This window comes from Podarcis vaucheri, assembly GCF_965113315.1.
Source record: "Podarcis vaucheri genome assembly, chromosome: 4".
Taxonomy (NCBI): Eukaryota; Metazoa; Chordata; class Lepidosauria; order Squamata; family Lacertidae; genus Podarcis; species Podarcis vaucheri.
In genome coordinates, this window is record NC_138762.1 from 16,690,504 (window position 1) to 16,709,822 (window position 19,319).

At 46.1% G+C, this 19,319-nt stretch overlaps 1 protein-coding gene across 1 annotated transcript in view; it reads left to right on the plus strand.

Annotated features, from left to right (window-relative positions):
• Positions 1 to 19,147, plus strand: part of LOC309531603 (N-acetylated-alpha-linked acidic dipeptidase 2-like) — a 36,489-nt gene extending 17,342 nt beyond the window's left edge. The window contains exons 9-17 of the mRNA XM_082221192.1: positions 611 to 730; positions 4,038 to 4,101; positions 4,834 to 4,901; positions 5,390 to 5,481; positions 7,251 to 7,341; positions 13,730 to 13,994; positions 15,004 to 15,085; positions 16,513 to 16,605; positions 18,042 to 19,147. Coding sequence (XP_082077318.1) covers positions 611 to 730; positions 4,038 to 4,101; positions 4,834 to 4,901; positions 5,390 to 5,481; positions 7,251 to 7,341; positions 13,730 to 13,994; positions 15,004 to 15,085; positions 16,513 to 16,605; positions 18,042 to 18,231 — 1,065 coding nt within the window. The 3' untranslated portion in view covers positions 18,232 to 19,147. The remainder of the gene's footprint in view (positions 1 to 610; positions 731 to 4,037; positions 4,102 to 4,833; positions 4,902 to 5,389; positions 5,482 to 7,250; positions 7,342 to 13,729; positions 13,995 to 15,003; positions 15,086 to 16,512; positions 16,606 to 18,041) is intronic.
• The last annotated feature ends 172 nt before the right edge of the window (positions 19,148 to 19,319 follow it).

A 19,319-nucleotide genomic window follows, 5' to 3' on the forward strand; every position in this document is an offset into this window, starting at 1 on the left:
CCTCAAGTCCATTCTGAGCCCACAAAGTATTTCTTCCTAAGCCCTAAGATCTGGAGATGATTTGGGTCCCAACACTTAGGTTTCATGTACACTTCCATGGGGCATGAGAATTTCTTTGGTGGAAGAATTTCCCCAAAGATGCTTATTAGTCTTATCATCATCATCATCCTCATGTTTCAAAGGCATTTCTAAAACCCGATTCCATTTTTGTAATGGCATTGCCTTTTCAATTTTGATTGCTCTTGTTGATCAGAGTTGAAATTTTAAATGATTTTTTTTTAAGAGGTTGTAAGGCTGCTTGGTCCTTTGCTTAAGGAATATAATTGCCGGCGGATGGAATGAAAAGCAACGAATAAAACAAAATCCTGATCCCAAACTAAGGCAATCATAAACAGAGCCTTATTTTATAGAGGTTCCTGAAGCATGGATTTTAACTGCCCTGGGGCTGTGTTTAAAAAGCAGGCATGGGAAAAGCTTTGGTCCTCCAGGTGTTGCTAGACTACAACTTCTATCCCCCCCTGGCCATTGGCCAAGCTAGCTGAGGATGATGGGAGCTGTAGTCCAATCCAGCTGGAAACCCACAGATTCCTCAGCCTTGTTATAAATTGAGCCACCCAGAGAGATGATTACCTTTTCAATGCCAACAGGTTGGAAACCTAGGAGAACAATAATTTTTGCCAGCTGGGATGCAGAAGAATTTGGGCTGTTGGGTTCCACCGAATGGGCAGAGGTAAGTGGTGAAACCGGTTCCAGAATATTTTGCTGCGACTCAAAGGAACTATCTATTTTTTTTGCTCAGAACAGACCCATGGAAGTTAAGGATCTAACCTAGTCTTGTTCATTTATTGCAATGTGCCCCTCCAGACAGCAAGAATACACTGGTCCAGAGGGGGCCTGAATTTTCCCACAAACAGTGCAAACATCTTTTAAACCATGGGTTATGAGCAGATAGTAAATCCCATTAGCAGTGATGTGATGACCTCATGGGGGAGCCACCCTTCTATTGTCTTCATTTCACTCTGCCCCCAATCCTGCTCTACATAGTGATTATCATTATCATTAATTAAAGGAGCGTATCCACCCCCATCATTCAGCCCAGACACTGAGGTCCAGCTCCGAGGGCCTTCTGGCGGTTCCCTCATTCCGAAAAGTGAGGTTACAGGGAACCAGACAGAGGGCCTTCTCGGTAGTGGCGCCCGCCCTGTGGAACGCCCTCCCACCAGATGTGAAGGAAATAAGCAGCTATCCTATCTTTAAAAGACATCTGAAGGCAGCCCTGTTTAGGGAAGTTTTCCATATTTAATGCTGTATTGTTTTTAACACTCGATTGGGAGCCGCCCAGAGTGGCTGGGGAGACTCAGTCAGATGGGCGGGGTATAAATAAATTATTTATTATTATTATTATTATTATTATTATTATTATTATTATTATTATTACTATATTTCTATATCTCCTTCGTTGGAGGTTGGATGACCATCTGTCCATCTGCTTTAGCTGTGATTCCTGCATTGGGGTGCCTTCGAACCCTAAAGTTTTTATACATACATATATATATATATATATATATATATATATATATATATATATATATGCAGGTTTTGGTGTCTTTGGGTGTCTTCCCGTGTAAGAGTCGGGGTGTCTGTGCGACGTTTCGACGAGGTCTCACTCGTCATCTTCAGGCTGGTGCTTTCGGCTTCTTGTTACTGGAACAGAGCAGAGTCTGGTGTTTGAGTTCCTATAAATACTGTTGAGGGGTGTGGTGTATAGCCTCCAACGTTCTGGGCAGAGAGGAAGTTCCTAGATTAGTGTGCCTTTTCTTCTTTTGTTCTTTAATTACTTGAGGGATATCTTGGGTGATTTCATGAGTGATATTCTGAATATCACTGGGTGGGTCATTAAGTGTAGATTAGTTGCTAAAGCTTTCGTGTCTTGACCTCTTGAGCTTGTGAAGAGTTTTTCTGAGAAGATGGCTGTGCTGCATTTAGTTGTGCTCTGGCTTGGCTTCGTGTATAGGGGCGAGCTATGGTTTTGTGTCTTGTACCAGCCAGATCTGTGTAGGGATTGCAGGGGGGTGCAGCATCCGGAGGTGCCACTATAGTTTGGCTACTGGATGGAGTCTGTAATATGTCTGTGGAGAGGGTCTGGGTTTGGGTCTGGTGTGGTTGATTGGTGACGGCGTTCTGTGTGCCTCTGGTTCTGGTGTCGGTTTTTGTGGGGAGGGCTAATTTCCAGATGTCTGGCAGGCGGGACGTGTCGTCACGCTTGTTCATGTTGTGAGGGTGTTTCTCTATCTCGATGGCTTCCATGATTATTCTCTTGTGGTGATGTTCCATGTTAAAGAGCAATTTGGAATCTGCAAAATTAATTTCATGTCCTGTTTCTTTCATGTGTTGGAAAACAAACAGACGAATAAATGCACGTATCGCAGAACACAAGAATGCCGTCAAAAAAGAAGAAAAAACTTCCTCTCTTTTCCAACACATGAAAGAAACAGGACATGAAATTAATTTTGCAGATTCCAAATTGCTCTTTAACATGGAACATCACCACAAGAGAATAATCATGGAAGCCATCGAGATAGAGAAACACCCTCACAACATGAACAAGCGTGACGACACGTCCCGCCTGCCAGACATCTGGAAATTAGCCCTCCCCACAAAAACCGACACCAGAACCAGAGGCACACAGAACGCCGTCACCAATCAACCACACCAGACCCAAACCCAGACCCTCTCCACAGACATATTACAGACTCCATCCAGTAGCCAAACTATAGTGGCACCTCCGGATGCTGCACCCCCCTGCAATCCCTACACAGATCTGGCTGGTACAAGACACAAAACCATAGCTCGCCCCTATACACGAAGCCAAGCCAGAGCACAACTAAATGCAGCACAGCCATCTTCTCAGAAAAACTCTTCACAAGCTCAATAGGTCAAGACACGAAAGCTTTAGCAACTAATCTACACTTAATGACCCACCCAGTGATATTCAGAATATCACTCATGAAATCACCCAAGATATCCCTCAAGTAATTAAGGAACAAAAGAAGAAAAGGCACACTAATCTAGGAACTTCCTCTCTGCCCAGAACGTTGGAGGCTATACACCACACCCCTCAACAGTATTTATAGGAACTCAAACACCAGATTCTGCTCTGTTCCAGTAACAAGAAGCCGAAAGCACCAGCCTGAAGATGACGAGTGAGACCTCGTCGAAACGTCGCACAGACACCCCGACTCTTACACGGGAAGACACCCGAAGACACCAAAACCTGCATTCCTATACCCGTGAAAATCTACGAAAGCATATATATATATATATATATATATATATATATATATATATATATATATATATAAATAAACATCATTTTCATCAATAATTTCACATAATTTCATAGCTTATACCATCTTTTTTTACTTCTATCAATCACATCTGTGAATTTCCCCATCTTTTTCACTTAATTTACATTTCTTAATTTCACTATTACTTTTAATTATCTTAACTAATAACTCTCTTCATAATCTTCTCTTTCGCAAAATCCTCCTTACAAAACTTCTTGTAGTCCTACTAGCGTGATCTGTTTATTACAGTTGCTTTTCAAATAGTTCAAATATTTGCTCCAGTCCATTGTGAATCTCTGGTCCCGCAGGTTTCGAATCCTTCCTGTCATCTTATCTAATTCTGCATAGTCCATTAATTTCATCTGCCATTCTTCTTTCGTTGGTAGTTCTTCTTGTTTCCATTTCTGGGCCAACAATACTCTTGGCTGCTGTTATTGCATATAAAAACAGTTTGTTGTCCTGTCTGTCAATATCCTCACATACAATACCAAGTAAAAACGCTTCTGGTTTTTTTACTCTAAATTTCTATTGTTCTATCCCTGCGGCAACTGTAGAAATGCGCATAGCTATCACAGTTTATACATGTGATTGCACGGATGTCCGTTTCATATACAGCTGCTGCTGTGGCAAAAAACAACCCAGTTAACTTTGTCATCAGCCTGTGGTGCTTGTATCTTTTTGTAACTGCAGGAGAATGCCAAAATTCTTCAAGCACGGGCTGTGGCTTACATCAACTCAGACTCTTCTATAGAAGGTGAGCATCATTTGACCATCTTCAGCTCTGTGCCACTTTTACATTTGGAGAGATACCGGGGCTTAAATAGCCAATACTGAGAGACGGCACTCAAATAGCCAATGTCGAGAGAGGTAGATTTAGGTTTGATGAGGCCCTAAGCTACTGAAGGTAATGGGGCCCTTTATATGTCCAGCTGTCCTTTGCCAACAACAAATTGTCACTGTTTTTCATGTTGAATATATGCTACATGGTAATTTATGGACCTAATAAGTATCTAAAGCCATTTTATTTGTTTTTTATCTTATATTTTGGAAATGTACATCCAGGTGTTTTTTTCCTTTAAATTTTTTTGGGGGCCCCAAGAGAGTGGGGCCCTAAGCTATAGCTTGTTTAGCTTATACAGTGGTACCTCTGGTTGCGAATGGGATCCGTTCCAGAGGCCTGTTCACAACATGAAAAGTTCACAACCTGAAGCGCCGTATCTGCGCAGGTGCGCGGTGCAATTTGGTGCTTGTGCGCATGCGCAAGCGCGAAACCCAGAAGTAACCCTTTCTGGTACTTCCGGGTTGCCACGGGACGCAACCTGAAAAAACGTAACATGAAGCAAAGGTAACATGTGGTATGACTTTACGTAAATCGGGCACTGTCTGGTATGACGTAGCCTATTATAATTTTTTTAAGTCACATTTTATTTTTTTAAAGTGTCCCATTAGTATTAATACAAATGTCTATATATACTTTGGTTTCCAGGCAACTACACATTAAGAGTAGACTGCACTCCTCTTCTCAATCGATTGGTATATAATCTGGCAAAAGAGGTACAAATCATCTCATTTTCCTGGCTCCGCCCCCACCCCCCTTCTTCCTTCTCCTAGTTTCATCTGTCCTTGTGTGGCAGGAAGAAGCACTTGAGGTAAACAGTGGCAGGGATCCTCAGTGCAGGGAATACTTCTTAAGGAATCAGTTTTTTTTTTTAAAAAAAACAAGTTTCTAGACCTCATGGTTCTGGGGAAAGTTGCAAATGCAGGTATTGTGTTTGTGCACCGTTTTGTGCTGAATCAACATTCCAAAGGAGGCAGTTCCCTGGGAAGTGGAATCGACTGTTAAACCACTCAGAATTTTGGCTTTTTCCAGGGAGAATAGGGGTTTTCTAAGAACTCTCAGCACCCTTAACAAAACTGCAGTTCCCAGGGTTCTTTGGGGGAACTGGCTGTTTAAAGTGAAAGGATACTGCTTAAACGTATAGGACCGATGGCACTTCTCTTATAGTGCTGAAATCGTCATATTCATTGTTTTCCTTCCCTAGATAGCAAGCCCTGATGATGGATATGGAAGCAAAACCCTCTATGAAAGCTGGCTTGAGAAAGACCCATCCCCAGAAAGTAAGACTCTGCCCAGGTAAGAGAATCCCTTGCTTAATCCACACATGCAAGTCCATAACTTTTCATTTTTAATTAGAAGTTTGTTGGCATAAACTAGGATTGCCAATTTGGGGGGGGGTGTTGTTGAGCTTTCTGTTGCATAGGCTGACAAAAAAGAAGTTTTGAGCTATTTTTAAGGAAATTCACCAAAATCTACACTTCCATGCATCTGGATTTTCCTGGATGACTGCTGCCCTGACACTGTTTGTGAGGGCCGAATCCAGGTTATGTCCAGGAAATTCTGGATGTATGGCAGCCCTAGCACAAATATCCGTTACTTAAATAATTGCACGTATGAGTGTGCCATCAAAATTCCCACACAAGGGGCAGCTAGAGCTTTCTTATCCTTGCTTTCATTCATTTAGTGTCACCAGCCCTGTGCTGCAGAACACTCTTCCAACAGGGATTTGGCAGGCACCCTCGCTTTTTATTTTCAGAAGTTCCTTGAACAGCTATTCATGCCAGCAGACATTTTTGCGCTTTACTTTTCATCTTAATTAGCCAGTCACCTTAATAATTATTTGTGGAATGCCCTCCCCAGGGAGGCTTGCCTGGCGCCCTCATTACACCAGGCAAAAAAAATTTCTCTTCAACCCGCCTATGGCTTTTAAAATGTGTCTGTGGGAAGTGGGTCATTGGTTTGCTTAGGTTTTATTATGTATCTTACGTTGTATGTTTCACTTGTCAGCCGCCCCAAGATCTTTGGATAAAGGGTGGTATACAAATTTTAATAAATAATAATAATAAATGTGTATTTTTATTCACATTTTTAAATGTGGTTTTATCTATTTATCATTAACAACGTTTATATCGCTCTTTATTGCAAAACAAAAGAAACCCCTCTGAGTGAGTGCTTTAAAGAAATATAAAATAAAACATTAAAATCATTGATTTAAAACAATCAAAGCCAGGTTTTTTTTTATTATTTTAACCAAAAGAGGATTAAAAATCAACACTAGCTTAAAAGAAGAAGAAATAAAGCACACATAACTTCTGCATGTCTGGATAGGCGTTCCTAAACAAAAAGGTTCACCGGCAAGTGTATTGGGAAAAGCACTTGCCTGATGTCATGAAGCAGGCCATTCCAAAGTGTAGTTACGGTACGTTTTATGTTTCAAGATTTTATGGCATGGCAGAATAGAAATACTTAAATTAATAAGTAACTAAATTGTAGTCCAAAACTTCTGGGAGGCACTATGGTGGAGAAGTCTGATACAGATCCTTATGGCCCTATCTAACAACCCTCCCCCTTCCACGTATACTCCCAATTTTCGGGTTTAGCTTCAGAGTTTCCTTTCCTTCTGGATGTCACCCATGGTGATCTGGCAAATTGTGGGCATGTAGGTAAGCATCCCATTTGGGTCCCTACTTTGAGTCATCTTCATTATTTTCAGAGTGCCCCAAAGCTTCTTTTACCCCCCCCCCTTTTTCTGCTGTGCCATTGCAAGAAATCTAACCCAGGCACAGGTAAACCCATCATCCCTGACCACTGGTCCTGTAAGCTAGGGATGATGGGAGTTGTAGTCCCAAAACAGCTGGAGGGCTGAGTTTGCCTATGCCTGATATAACTAGTACTTTCCCCCCCTAAAAAAAACATGTTTAGGGGTACTCTCATTTTCCTTCTCATATTGAAATACTGCCCCTCAAGGCCAAACTTAGATTCACAAAATGTTTAGGGGTATGCGTACCCCCAGAAAAAAAGCACTGGATCTAACTATAGCAACGTCTTCCCCTCTTTTTGGGCAGGATCAGCAAGCTTGGATCAGGCAGCGATTTCGAAGCTTTCTTCCAGCGATTGGGGATTGTGTCTGGCAGAGCCCGGTACACTAAGAACAGGGTAAGCCGAACAGCCTGTCCGAAAGATGACATCCCTCTGTTTATTTCTGGACAGCTATGAACACACCGCAGCAAGTGGGTCTCCTTTTTTATTTTTGGGAAAGCTCCCAATGGGGGGGAAATGGACAGGGAAGCACTAATCCAGTCTACTGCAAAGAATTGTAAAAGAATAAAGCAGCAGTCCACTGCACGCTTACCTGGGATGAATCATAAGCCCCGCTGAGTGGCAGAGCTTTTGAAAAAGGTCTCAGTTTCCATCTCCCTGCTTGAAATACTGGGGTGCTGCTGACAGTCAGTGTAGACATTATGGAGGTAGATGGACCAATGGTCTGACTTTGTATAAGACAGCTCCCTATATCCCTGTGCCCAATTTGCCCCTTAGTGCTTGATCTTGCCTTTACCAAACTGACAGTGAGCCGAGTTGGACTGGGCCTGTGATGTGGGGAAACTTTAATACAGCGGTACCTTGGTTCTCAAACTTAATCCATTCCGGGAATCCGTTCCAATCCTGAAACTGTTCAAAAACCAAGGCGCGGCTTCCGATTGGCTGCAGGAGCTTCCTGCACTCAGGCAGAAGCCACGTCAGAAGTTCAGCTCTGAAAAACGTTCGCAAACCAGAACACTTATGTGAGGGGATGATTAGCTGCTTGTGCTTAAAATTGTGCTCCCTCAGAGTTTGTGCGGCTCCACAAACCTCTGTGTGTGACAGAGCTCCTCAGACATGTCTGCTCTAGTCACTAGTAGAGTCTGACAGTGGCTGCCTGCGGAAGCGCTTCCAGCAAAGAAGCTCCTTAACGGAAACGCGTCTCCTGGACTCACGACGTGGCAGCTTCCGGCGAAGCATGGGTCTCCCTATGGTTGCTTCTGACACCTCCCCGCTGTTTTCGCTGGACGTGTCTCTCACCCCTCCCCTGCTACTTCCTGCCTTGGCTGCTGCGTCTCTCTCAGCATTCCTGAGATCCTCCTCCAGAGACCCCTCGCTTCCCCTGCTGGTCCCTGCTTTGGCTGCTGACTCCCTCCCAGCCTCTGGGAGCCCTACCACCTCCCTTTCCTCTGATGTCAGTTCCCTGACATCCACCTCCCCTCCAGGGCCCCCTTCCCCCCCGCCCCTACTCTCTCCTCTGGGCGGTGAGGAGCTAAAACCCCGAAAAGAATCCTCTTCATCTTCAGACGTCTCGAACATTTCCCTCCATCGGTCTTCGTTCCGGCTCGCTGAATCCTCCTCCGCCTCGGAATCAGAGAACCCCTCCAACTCTTCTTCTTCGTCGGTGGTGGCAAAGTATTCCCTCCGGAACCTCGCCACTGGCTGAGGTTTACGAGGGAATCTCTGATGAAAAGTTTCTATCAAAACCTCGTCATCTACATCCTCTGCCATGACCCAGGTGTTTTCCGACTCCGGCTCCCCTTCCCACATTACCAAATACTCTACTTGATCTCCCTTCCACCTGGAATCGAGAATCTCCGCTACATGGTAGCTGTGTTCCTTTTCCTCCATAGCTGGTCCCCTGTTGACCCTCCCTTCTCTGTCCCCTTTATACGGTGACAGCAACGACCTGTGGAACACTGGGTGCAGCTTCATGTGGTTCGGTAACCGGAGTCTGAAGGCCACTGGGTTGACCTGCTGCGTGACTTCAAATGGGCCCAGCCTTTTGGGTCTTAACTTCTTACAACCCCCTTTGAATGGTAACCCTTGGGTGGACAGCCACACCTGGTCCCCCACCCTAATGCTTTCACCTTCCCTTCTGTTTTTGTCTGCCTGCCTCTTATATTCCTCCTTAGCCCTGTTTAAGTTAAGTTGGAGCTGGCGATGGATCGCTTCCATTTCTTCAACGAACTGTTCTGCAGCTGGAACGCTCCAGTTCTCCCCTTCCCCCCCCTGGGAAGGCTCGGGGATGGCACCCGTGATTAGCCAAAAAGGGGCTCATCCCCGTGGACACGTTCTCTGCATTGTTGTAGGCAAATTCTGCCAACGCCAGCTTCTCCACCCAATCATTCTCTCTGTCATTCACATAACACCTCAAATATTGCTGGAGGACACCATTAGCTCTTTCCGCCTGCCCGTTGGTTTCTGGATGACGGGCAGTTGAGAAATTAACCTCTACATGCAGTAAGCTCATGAGCTTCCTCCAGAACCTGGAAGTAAATTGTTTCCCTTGGTCTGAAACCACCCTCAAGGGGGCGCCATGCAACCTAAACACATTTTCTACAAACAATTTAGCGGTTTCTTCTGCTGTGACCGCATGTGAGCAGGCTATAAAGTGGGCCATCTTGGTTAACAGGTCTACCACAACCATGATGGCTGTTTTCCCTCTGGACCTTGGCAGATCAGTCATGAAATCTATTGCCACTGCTTCCCATGGTCTTTCAGGCGTGGGTAGTGGTTCTAATAAACCTGCCGGTGCCCGCCTCTCCCCCTTGGCTCGTTGGCATTGGTCACACCCTCTCACATACTCCCGCACATCTTCCCTGACCTTGGGCCACCAGAATTCCCTGGTAACCAGCCACATGGTTTTGTGTTGCCCAAAATGCCCTGCTGTGGGGCTATCGTGCAGTTGCTTGAGTACCTTTTCCCTCAATTCCCCTTCAGGTATATACAACGCTCCCTTGTAGTACAACGCCCCGTTTCTCTCCTCAAAACCCCCGGGTTTGTCTCCCTCCCTCCTGAGACCCCTGAGTTTGTCCTGGGCGTATTCATCCTGCACCGTTCCCTCTACCAGTTCCCTTTGCCCCACCAATGCCGCCCCACACACCCAGCGGTCCTCTGGAATGACATGGGTCTCTTCGGGTGCTCCCTCCCCCTCCAAATATTCAGGTTTGCGTGAGAGAGCATCCGCCCTAACGTTCTCTGGGCCTGGCACGTAACAAATCTCAAAGTTAAATTTGGAGAACTCCTGGGCCCATCTCAACTGCCGTTGGTTGAGCACTCGCGCAGTTCTCCAATACTCTAGATTCTTATGGTCCGTGCACACTTGCACCTTATGTTGTGCACCAATTAGCAGGTGCCTCCACCTCCGGAAAGCCTCATGAATAGCAAGAAGTTCCCGGTCGTACACCGTGTAGTTCCTCTCGGATTTGTTCAGCTTTCGCGAAAAGAAGGCACACGGTCGCCACTCTGACTCCTCCTTCCCCGGCTGCAGAAGAAGCACCGCCCCTATGGCTCTGTCAGATGCGTCTGTTTCGACCCTCAGCTTTTTTTGTAAATCCACATGCAGAAGTTGTTCTTCAGAGGCGAAGGCCCTTTTCAGTTCCTCAAACGCTCGCTCCGCCTCCGCCGTCCAAACAAACTTCTTTTTACTGCTGAGACAGTCCGTGATGGGCGCCGTCAGGTGGGCGAAGTTTCGGATGAACTTACGATAAAAGTTTCCAAACCCTAGGAACCTCTGCACATCCTTCTTGGTTTTGGGTGTTTTCCATTCCAGCACTGCTTGAACCTTGCCGGGGTCCATGGCCAACCCCTTGTCTGACAGGCGGTACCCCAGGAATTCCACCTCCTTGGTATGAAACTGACACTTCTCCAGTTTCACCCACAGCCTGTTGGCTTGCAGCCTGCTCAACACTTCTCTGACGTCTCTCACATGTTGCTCCTCATTCTCCGAATACACCAACACATCATCTAGGAAGGCCACGCAATTCTTGTAGAGCAAAGGCCCCAGTACGTGGTTCATGAACGATTGAAAACACGCGGAGCCTGTTTGTAATCCAAAAGGCATCACGAGATATTCAAATGCCCCCAAAGGGGTGAACATGGTGGTTTTCCATTCATCCCCTTTCCTTATACGTATCAGGTTGTATGCCCCCCTTAGGTCCAGCTTTGTAAAAATCTTTCCCTTCCGCACCCTGGTCAAAATATCATCAATCCTGGGCATAGGAAAAGCCGCCGGCTCTGTCACTGCATTTAACCGCCTGAAATCACATACAAGTCTCGGCTTGTCCGTGTGCTTTTTATCCACAAAAAACACTGGGCTACCCCCCGCTGCCTTGGACTCTCTGATGAAGCCTCTCTTCAGGTTCTTGTCAATGAACTCTCGCAACTCCTGCATTTCCCTGTCTGACATGGCATACAACTTGCCTACAGGAAGCTGTGCTCCAGGGAGTAAATTGATCTGGCAATCAAAGGGCCTATGCGGGGGTAGTTGGTCAGCTTCCTTCTCGCTGAACACATCGCTGAGATCTGCATACTGTGGTGGCACCTTCACCTTCTCCATTACTTCAGTCCCTGCTAGGGTGGCTTGGGCCCCTGCTGAACCCTTTTCCCCCCTGCAGTGTTCTAAGCAATGTGCTGAACCGAAGGAAACCACTCTTTGATGCCAGCCCACCAGCGGATCATGTAGGGCTAGCCAGCTCATTCCCAAAATAATGGGAGCGCCTCCCAAGGTGGCCACATTAAACGCTATCAGTTCTGTGTGCCTTGCCACCCTCATTATCATTGGGACGGTCTGCAAGCTGACTCCTCCTCCCAACAGTTCCCTGCCATCGATCGTGGTCACCTGCAGGGGGTTGCTTAAAGGGATCGTCTGTATCTGGTGTTCAGCAGCAAACTCCTTGCTCATAAAGTTGCAGGAGCTGCCTGAGTCCAACAGCGCCTTTATTTTTAGGGGGTGTCCATTTTGCAGCTCTAGCGACATTTCAATCACTAGAGCAGGTCGAGGAGCTTCTGGCACGGGCACTTTCACTGCTCTTTGGCCTGGCTGCAGTGCCCCGACTGTGGCAACCAGGCGTTGGCTTTTACCTGCTCCGTTTCTCCCTGCTCTCCCCCCTCAACAGCTCCCACCATCCCTTGCCATTCCTTCCTCTGGGGGCAGACTCTGGCAAAGTGGCCTGGCTGTTGGCAGAGATAGCATTTCCGGGCCCCTTTTCCCTCCTTCTTAGCCCCCTCACTGGGCTTTGAAACTGCGCGCGCGGGCTGTTCCGACTTCCATCGGCTCTGCCGGCGGGAAAGCTGGCTCAGGAATGTCTGGAATGCGGAACTCCTTCCAACGTTCCCCTCTCCCTTCCCACCTCTCCAAGGCTCTTGCCTCCTGGCGCGCTCCAATGGTCAGCGCAGATTTGGTCAGCTGATCCATAGACACCACCCTGGGGCTCCGGGACAGCTCATCTTTCACAGCCGAAGAAAGACCTTCTTCAAATAGCATCTGAATGGGTGCCGCCGATAAATCCCACCCCAATCTGTGAATCAGCATGGTAAATTCAGTCCAGTACTCACGGACAGATCGGCTTCCCTGCTTGCAAGCCATTAGCTGTCTGCGCACCACCCCTTCCTCAATATCGCTGGAAAACATGATATCCATTGCACGAAAGAACTTCATAGTGTCCTTTAGGATATCATTGTGCGTTGCCATCAGGGGTCGAACCCAGTCTCGCGCCCCCTTCTCAAGATGCCCAATTACGAAAGCAACTCGCGATTCCTCATCAGGGAACTCATCAAACTGCACGTTAAGGGCATATTGCATCTCTGTCCTAAAGGCATGGTAATCCTTGGGGTCCCCCCCAAACTTCTGCACCAATCCTGGTACCTTTCTGGGGAACTGAGTGGTTCTCCCCTTCTTGTCTGCATCCTGAGCCCTTCTCTCCTCGAGCCTCGCCGTCTGCAGCGCAAGTTGGACCTCCAAAGCTTGATACCTTTCTTCCAAGCTTGGACCAGCTCCAACCCCTGCCCCTCCGGTTCCGGCTGGGTTGCTCATGATGCTTTCTCCTGCACAGGCAGCGTACAGAGACTGTCAGACTGCTGTGAGGGGATGATTAGCTGCTTGTGCTTAAAATTGTGCTCCCTGAGAGTTTGTGCGGCTCCACAAACCTCTGTGTGTGACAGAGCTCCTCAGACATGTCTGCTCTAGTCACTAGTAGAGTCTGACAGTGGCTGCCTGCGGAAGCGCTTCCAGCAAAGAAGCTCCTTAACGGAAACGCGTCTCCTGGACTCACGACGTGGCAGCTTCCGGCGAAGCATGGGTCTCCCTATGGTTGCTTCTGACACCTCCCCGCTGTTTTCGCTGGACGTGTCTCTCACCCCTCCCCTGCTACTTCCTGCCTTGGCTGCTGCGTCTCTCTCAGCATTCCTGAGATCCTCCTCCAGAGACCCCTCGCTCCCCCTGCTGGTCCCTGCTTTGGCTGCTGACTCCCTCCCAGCCTCTGGGAGCCCTACCACCTCCCTTTCCTCTGATGTCAGTTCCCTGACAACTTACTTCCGGGTTTACGGTGTTCGGGAGCCGATTTGTTCGGCAACTAAGCCATTCAAGAGCCAAGGTACAGCTGTAATTGAGTTTCCACCTTTATTAGAATCATAGAACTGTAGTTTGAAGGAACCCAGACGGTCACCCCCTTCAATGCAGGAATCTCAACTAAAGCAATAAGGACAGGCACATTTGACCCATATCTTTGCTCTCCTTTTCCAGAAAGTAGACAAATTCAGTAACTACCCGCTCTACCACACCACGTACGAGACCTTTGAATTAGTTGAGCGGTTTTACGACCCCGAATTCAGGAAGCAGCTTGCCGTTGCTCACCTCCGGGCGGGCTTGGTCTACGAACTGGCCGATTCCCAGGTCCTTCCTCTCCGTTGCCAAGATTATGCAGAAGCGTTGAGGACCTACGCCGACGGAATCTACGACGTAGCCATGGGGCACAAAGCGCAGCTGAGAACCTACCAAGTATCGTTTGGTGAGCCTGATGCAAAAGGGGTACAAAGTCCGTACAGATGTGCTTCCTGTTGCTACGGGCCTCTGTTAGTGACAGATGTTGGTCACACCCACACGTTTAAAGCACATAGGTTCCCCCCAGAGCATCCTGGAAACTGAAATGTGTTATTTGGAAGACCGTATTCCCTCCTGTGAACCTGCCTGGGTTCTGAGATCTTCAGAAGATCTCTCGGTCCTACCACCCTCACTGGGACGCTTGGTGCAGGAGAGGGCCTTCTCGGTGGTTGCTCCCAAAAAACTCTGAAACTCCTTCCCTGGAGGAGCCAGACTGGCTCCCTCCTTGTGGTCCTCCCACCAGCAGGCAAAGACCTTCTTGTTCCAACAAACTTTGGGAAACTGACTGCTTTTAATGAAAGGGCTGGTGCTGTGCTATTTTTATGGTAGTTATTTGAACATAGAACATAGTACTCACTGATAGCCCAATTCTCTATGGTAAAAAGGTAAAGGACACCTGGATGGTTATGTCCAGTCAAAGGCAACTATGGGGTTGCAGCGCTCATCTCGCTTTCAGGCCAAGGGAGCTGGCGTTTGTCCAGACAGCTTTCCAGGTCATGTGGCCAGCAGGACTAAACTGGCTCCGGTGCAATGGGACACCGTGATGGAAGCCAGAGCGCATGGAAATGCAGTTTACCTTCCCGCTGCAGTGGTACCTATTTATCTACTTGCACCGGTGTGCTTTTGAACTGCTAGGTTGGCAAGAGCTGGGACAGAGCAATGGGAGCTCACTACATTGTGGGGTTTCGAACCGCTGACCAGCAAGCCCAAGAGGCTCTGTGGTTTAGACCACAGCGCCATCCTCTATGACAGCATAGTCAATACTGAACTAGATCTGATTGGCCACCTTAAGGCAGCTTCCTGTTTGTTTGGAACTGGAGGTGACCAGGATTTAAGCCTGGGACTCCCTGAAACAAAACTGTGAGCATTACTCTTTTCTAAATTAGGAAATTGACTTATCAACTCTGTATTTGCAGATCCTCTCTTTTCTGCTGTGGCTAATTTCACAGAGGCAGCTGCTGATTTTCACCATAGATTATCACAGCTTGATCAGAACGAGTGAGTATGTGTTTGCAAAACTGGTTTTTCTTTTTTTAAAAAATAAACAGACGGAATGCGCTACTGTTCAGCATTTTTCAAATACTCTATTTTTAAGAAATTTATGTAACGGAGATGGAGATCAATGTTGAGTCGCAAGACAAACACAAGGCACATTTAAAAGCAGTAAGCAACTAAAAAATAAAAATAAATGGTTTGGGGTTAATAAAGAGCCTGGCAAACTTAAGTCCATATCCCTGATTTGCAAACCACAGTTTACTTGGAACCAGCATTGCATTTCCATCGGACCCAAGATTCCTACACTGTTGCTGAAATGAGAATGCTTTTATGCAACTTAAGTAAAGAAGCAGGTGCAGCTACCATCACTTGTATTCTTCTTCTTCTCCTCTTCTTTGGTGATCACTCATAGCTGAGTAAGATTGTCTTCCATAAACACGGTTTTAACAATGAGTCCTTAAGTGACTGTGGAGGCCAATTCTGGACCCACACGTCCTTCCACAGTGGGGACATTGCTTTCCGGGCGGGAGTTGATCATGATATGGATTTGCCAAGCATGCCTTCCTCTTAGCACGTTTCTCCCTTGTGTCCTGAGTTCGAGTGTCTTCAAAGCCCATGACACCTTTGGTAAAGGCTGTTCTCCAATTGGAGCGCTCGCAGGCCAGTGTTTCCCAGTCGTCAGTGTTTACACTACATTTTTTTTTTTTAGATTTGCCTTGAGACAGTCTTTAAACCTCTTTTGTTGACCACCAGCATTACGCTTTCCATTTTTAAGTTCGGAATAGAGTAGTTGCTTTGGAAGACGATAATCAGGCATCTGAACAACATGACCAGTCCAATCAAGTTGATGTTGAAGAATCATTGCTTCAACAGTAGTGCGGCTCGATAAATTTAAATATGGAAACAAAGCCACAGAGACCGCTTCTGTATGTCACAGGCTCTGTTGACAGCAGATGGAAGGCAGGTGAGCAGCTGAGTGGGTGAATGAAAAAGCAAGGAAAGGCAAAACAGCCTGGATCTTCTAAGCAACATGATTGCTAAAAATACATTAACTTCAAAGCTGGTTGGAATGTAGTATCACACACTTTAGGAGAGAGCCTATAGAAAGCAGAACATTAGGCTAAAGCGCCTTCCATGTGCCCATAATCATCTGATGTCATACAAACTTACAGATCTAAGAAAGGACTGGACAAACTCATCGAGGATAAGGCTAGCATTGGAGGTAGCATATAGCCTGGAGACAGTAATGGGCATAATGTTTGTCTTCTACCTCCAGGCTGTGTATTTCTGAAGACCCATCGCTGGGTTATTGTCCTTTTGCTGCGCTTGTAGGCCTTCCCAGAGGCATGCTTGACCATTGGAAGAAATGGTCATTGGTGTGGTCCAACAGGGCTTTCCTATGTTCTTATGATGTCTCTCCCACTTTACAGCCCCATTGCTGTGCGGATGGTGAATGATCAGCTGATGCTTCTGGAGAGAGCATTTATCGATCCCCTTGGGTTGCCAGGCAGGCGGTTTTACAGGTAAGCCATCATAACAGAGAGGGGTTGTTTGCAGGGCACAGGGCAGTAGACCTGTTTCCCTGCTCTCTCAGACAAATGGATTAGAGCTGTGGTTCCCCACCTCTGACACCCAACAGACCACTCAAAATTTGCTAATGGCCTTGGAGGGAGGGGGTGGGGACTTAATAGTTTTTTCTGCCTTTTGTAGCAATTGTAATGTTCTGGGGAAGACCCTTCATGATTTTTAAATTTTATTTTTTTGTTGCTTCTTTTATTTCAACAATGCTGTATTTCCTTGTATTACAACCTGAATTCCACGGAACTCAAAATTGCAGTACAATAAAAAGCAATGTAAGAAAAGAAGCAATAAAAGTGCTATAAAAATCCAGCATATATATTTAATATGTCATGCAGCAGACCACCTGAATGAAGCTCACGGACCATTGGTGGTCTGGGAAACCTTGAATGAAGGTACCCATTTCCCCACACACTCAATGCCCCTAGTTACCCCAATAGGAGGACAAGCTGGGTAGCTTCTAAAAGCAATGTTTTCTGTGATAACAGTTGAGCAGATGGATGTGGAACCATAGTTAATGCCAGCAAGGAAAAAGAGGGAGTGCCCATTCCAGAGACAGCATTTATTTATTTATTTTTATTATTATTATTTATATACCACCCTTTATCAAAGGATCCCAGGGTGGAAAGTAGGGAGTTGGGAATATGCATTTCTGCACCTGCAGATTTCCAAACCAAAAATTAAATGCTTTTGCATACTCCGAGTGATGTTGACCCCTCATGTGAGCAATGGGCACCTTTACTGACCACATACTGCACTAAAACCACCCAGGCGACTAAACACCTAGCATTGGGACAGGTCTTTGCCAACCTATCTTGCCAGTAATGTCTTGCACAATTTCTAAGCCAGGTGCTGCTTAACTCAACTCATAAAACCCAAATGCCTGACAGGTTTTCATTTACTGGGCTATACATTAAGGTCATCAGCAGTGGTCCTTTTCCAGGGAGGGGAGGCAGTGCTGTAAGAGGAGAGGGAGTATTCTCAATTGTAGTGTCCTTGTTTGCACAGCTGATCCCCGAGAAGGTTCAGATAGCAGCTGTGCCATTATCATTTGTGTCAGGAAAGATGTATTTTAATTATTTCAGGCTTCTAAAATGCTCACACTTGTGCTGCTTTAGTGTAATGCTCTCCCTGAGCTGTAGCTTCTGATGTTTTATTGCTTTGGAAAATGGCCCTAGGAACCCTATAAAGGTCCTGCAACAGAAATAAAGACTTTGGGGGGTTGCAGTCAGCTGTTTTACTCGAGTAGACCCACTGAAATAAATGAAACAAATTAGGTCCATTAATTATAATAGGTCTACAGTGACTAAAACTTGGATAACTTCCTGCAAGAGTTTGCTTGCTTTATTTTTTTAAAAAAATGTGTTCCCTTGCCCCACAGACACGTCATCTTTGCTCCAAGCAGCCGCAACAAGTATGCAGGTGTGTCCTTCCCTGGAATCTATGATGCCATGTTCGATATTGACAGCAGGACAGATCAACGGAAAGCTTGGGAGGAAGTCAAGAGGCAAATCTCTATTGCAACGTTCGCAATTCAGGCTGCTGCAGGAACACTGAAAACTGCGTTGTAGGATAGTTGGGAGCAGCAGGAACGAGAACAGAAACAATCTATTTGCAATGCATGCCCAGAAAGCTGATTCTTCTCAACACGGACATAATATTCAAACAGCAGCACCGTGAGGCTACTTCCCTTGTCATGTTCAGTGCTCGTGATCAGAAAGACCCATCAGAAAGTTTGACTGGAGGGGATGGAAAGTTAGACAGCCCCCCTCCAAGGACCTTGGAAGAAGGGGCGGGATAAACACCATTAAAAAATGGACTTTGCAAGAGATCTTCTTTGCTGCTCATCTACACTTTCAACCCAGACTGATGACAATAATACTTTTTAATCAGACAGTGCTACTTCTGGCAGTTTTAAGCATTCACTCACATGCCATTTCTAAGCTGTCCTAAGCCAGCTCTAAAGCTCTCGTTTATAGCATGGGCCAAGACTGAGAACATTTCCAGCAAAGTGTGCAGCTGCCAGTGATTTTGAAAGCCACAGTGGAAGAATTATATGTTTTCAGCACCAGCCACCATTTAACCTTGCCTGGAACAGTATTTCACTCAGAAGCCCAGCTGAATCCATTTCACCTTGCATTCATTTGACGCTACTCACTAGTTCATCTAATTCCACTCCTCCTTCCCTGACAGTTTGCAGTTTCCACCTCTATTCTACCAACAGTGATATATGGCTTGCATGAAACACAAAAGACTGCAGCTGAGCTACCGTAGAATAAATCCTCAAAAATCATAACTCAGATGCTACTGGAAAGAGGGTTTCCCTTCAAAGCTGAGTAGAAGAAGCACCTGGATGTAGAACAAAAATGAAGAGTGAAATGACTTTAAAATTCTATTAAATGTTCAGTGTGGTTGTGACTACAGTTACCCATTTAAAGAAGCACTATGTGTAACCGCTCTTAAAATAAAAAATATCAGTGTACCTTCTACATCGTTTTACCACCATAAAGAAAGCCATCAAGGTGTGCAAGGAATGTTTTCTGACTGGGGTAGGCAGAACAGAAGGCAGGATGTTAGACCAAAAGTAATATTTACTGAATTTGTTTAACGGAACTCCTAATACATAACCAAAACTTGTTCAAACACTCATTCTGCTCAC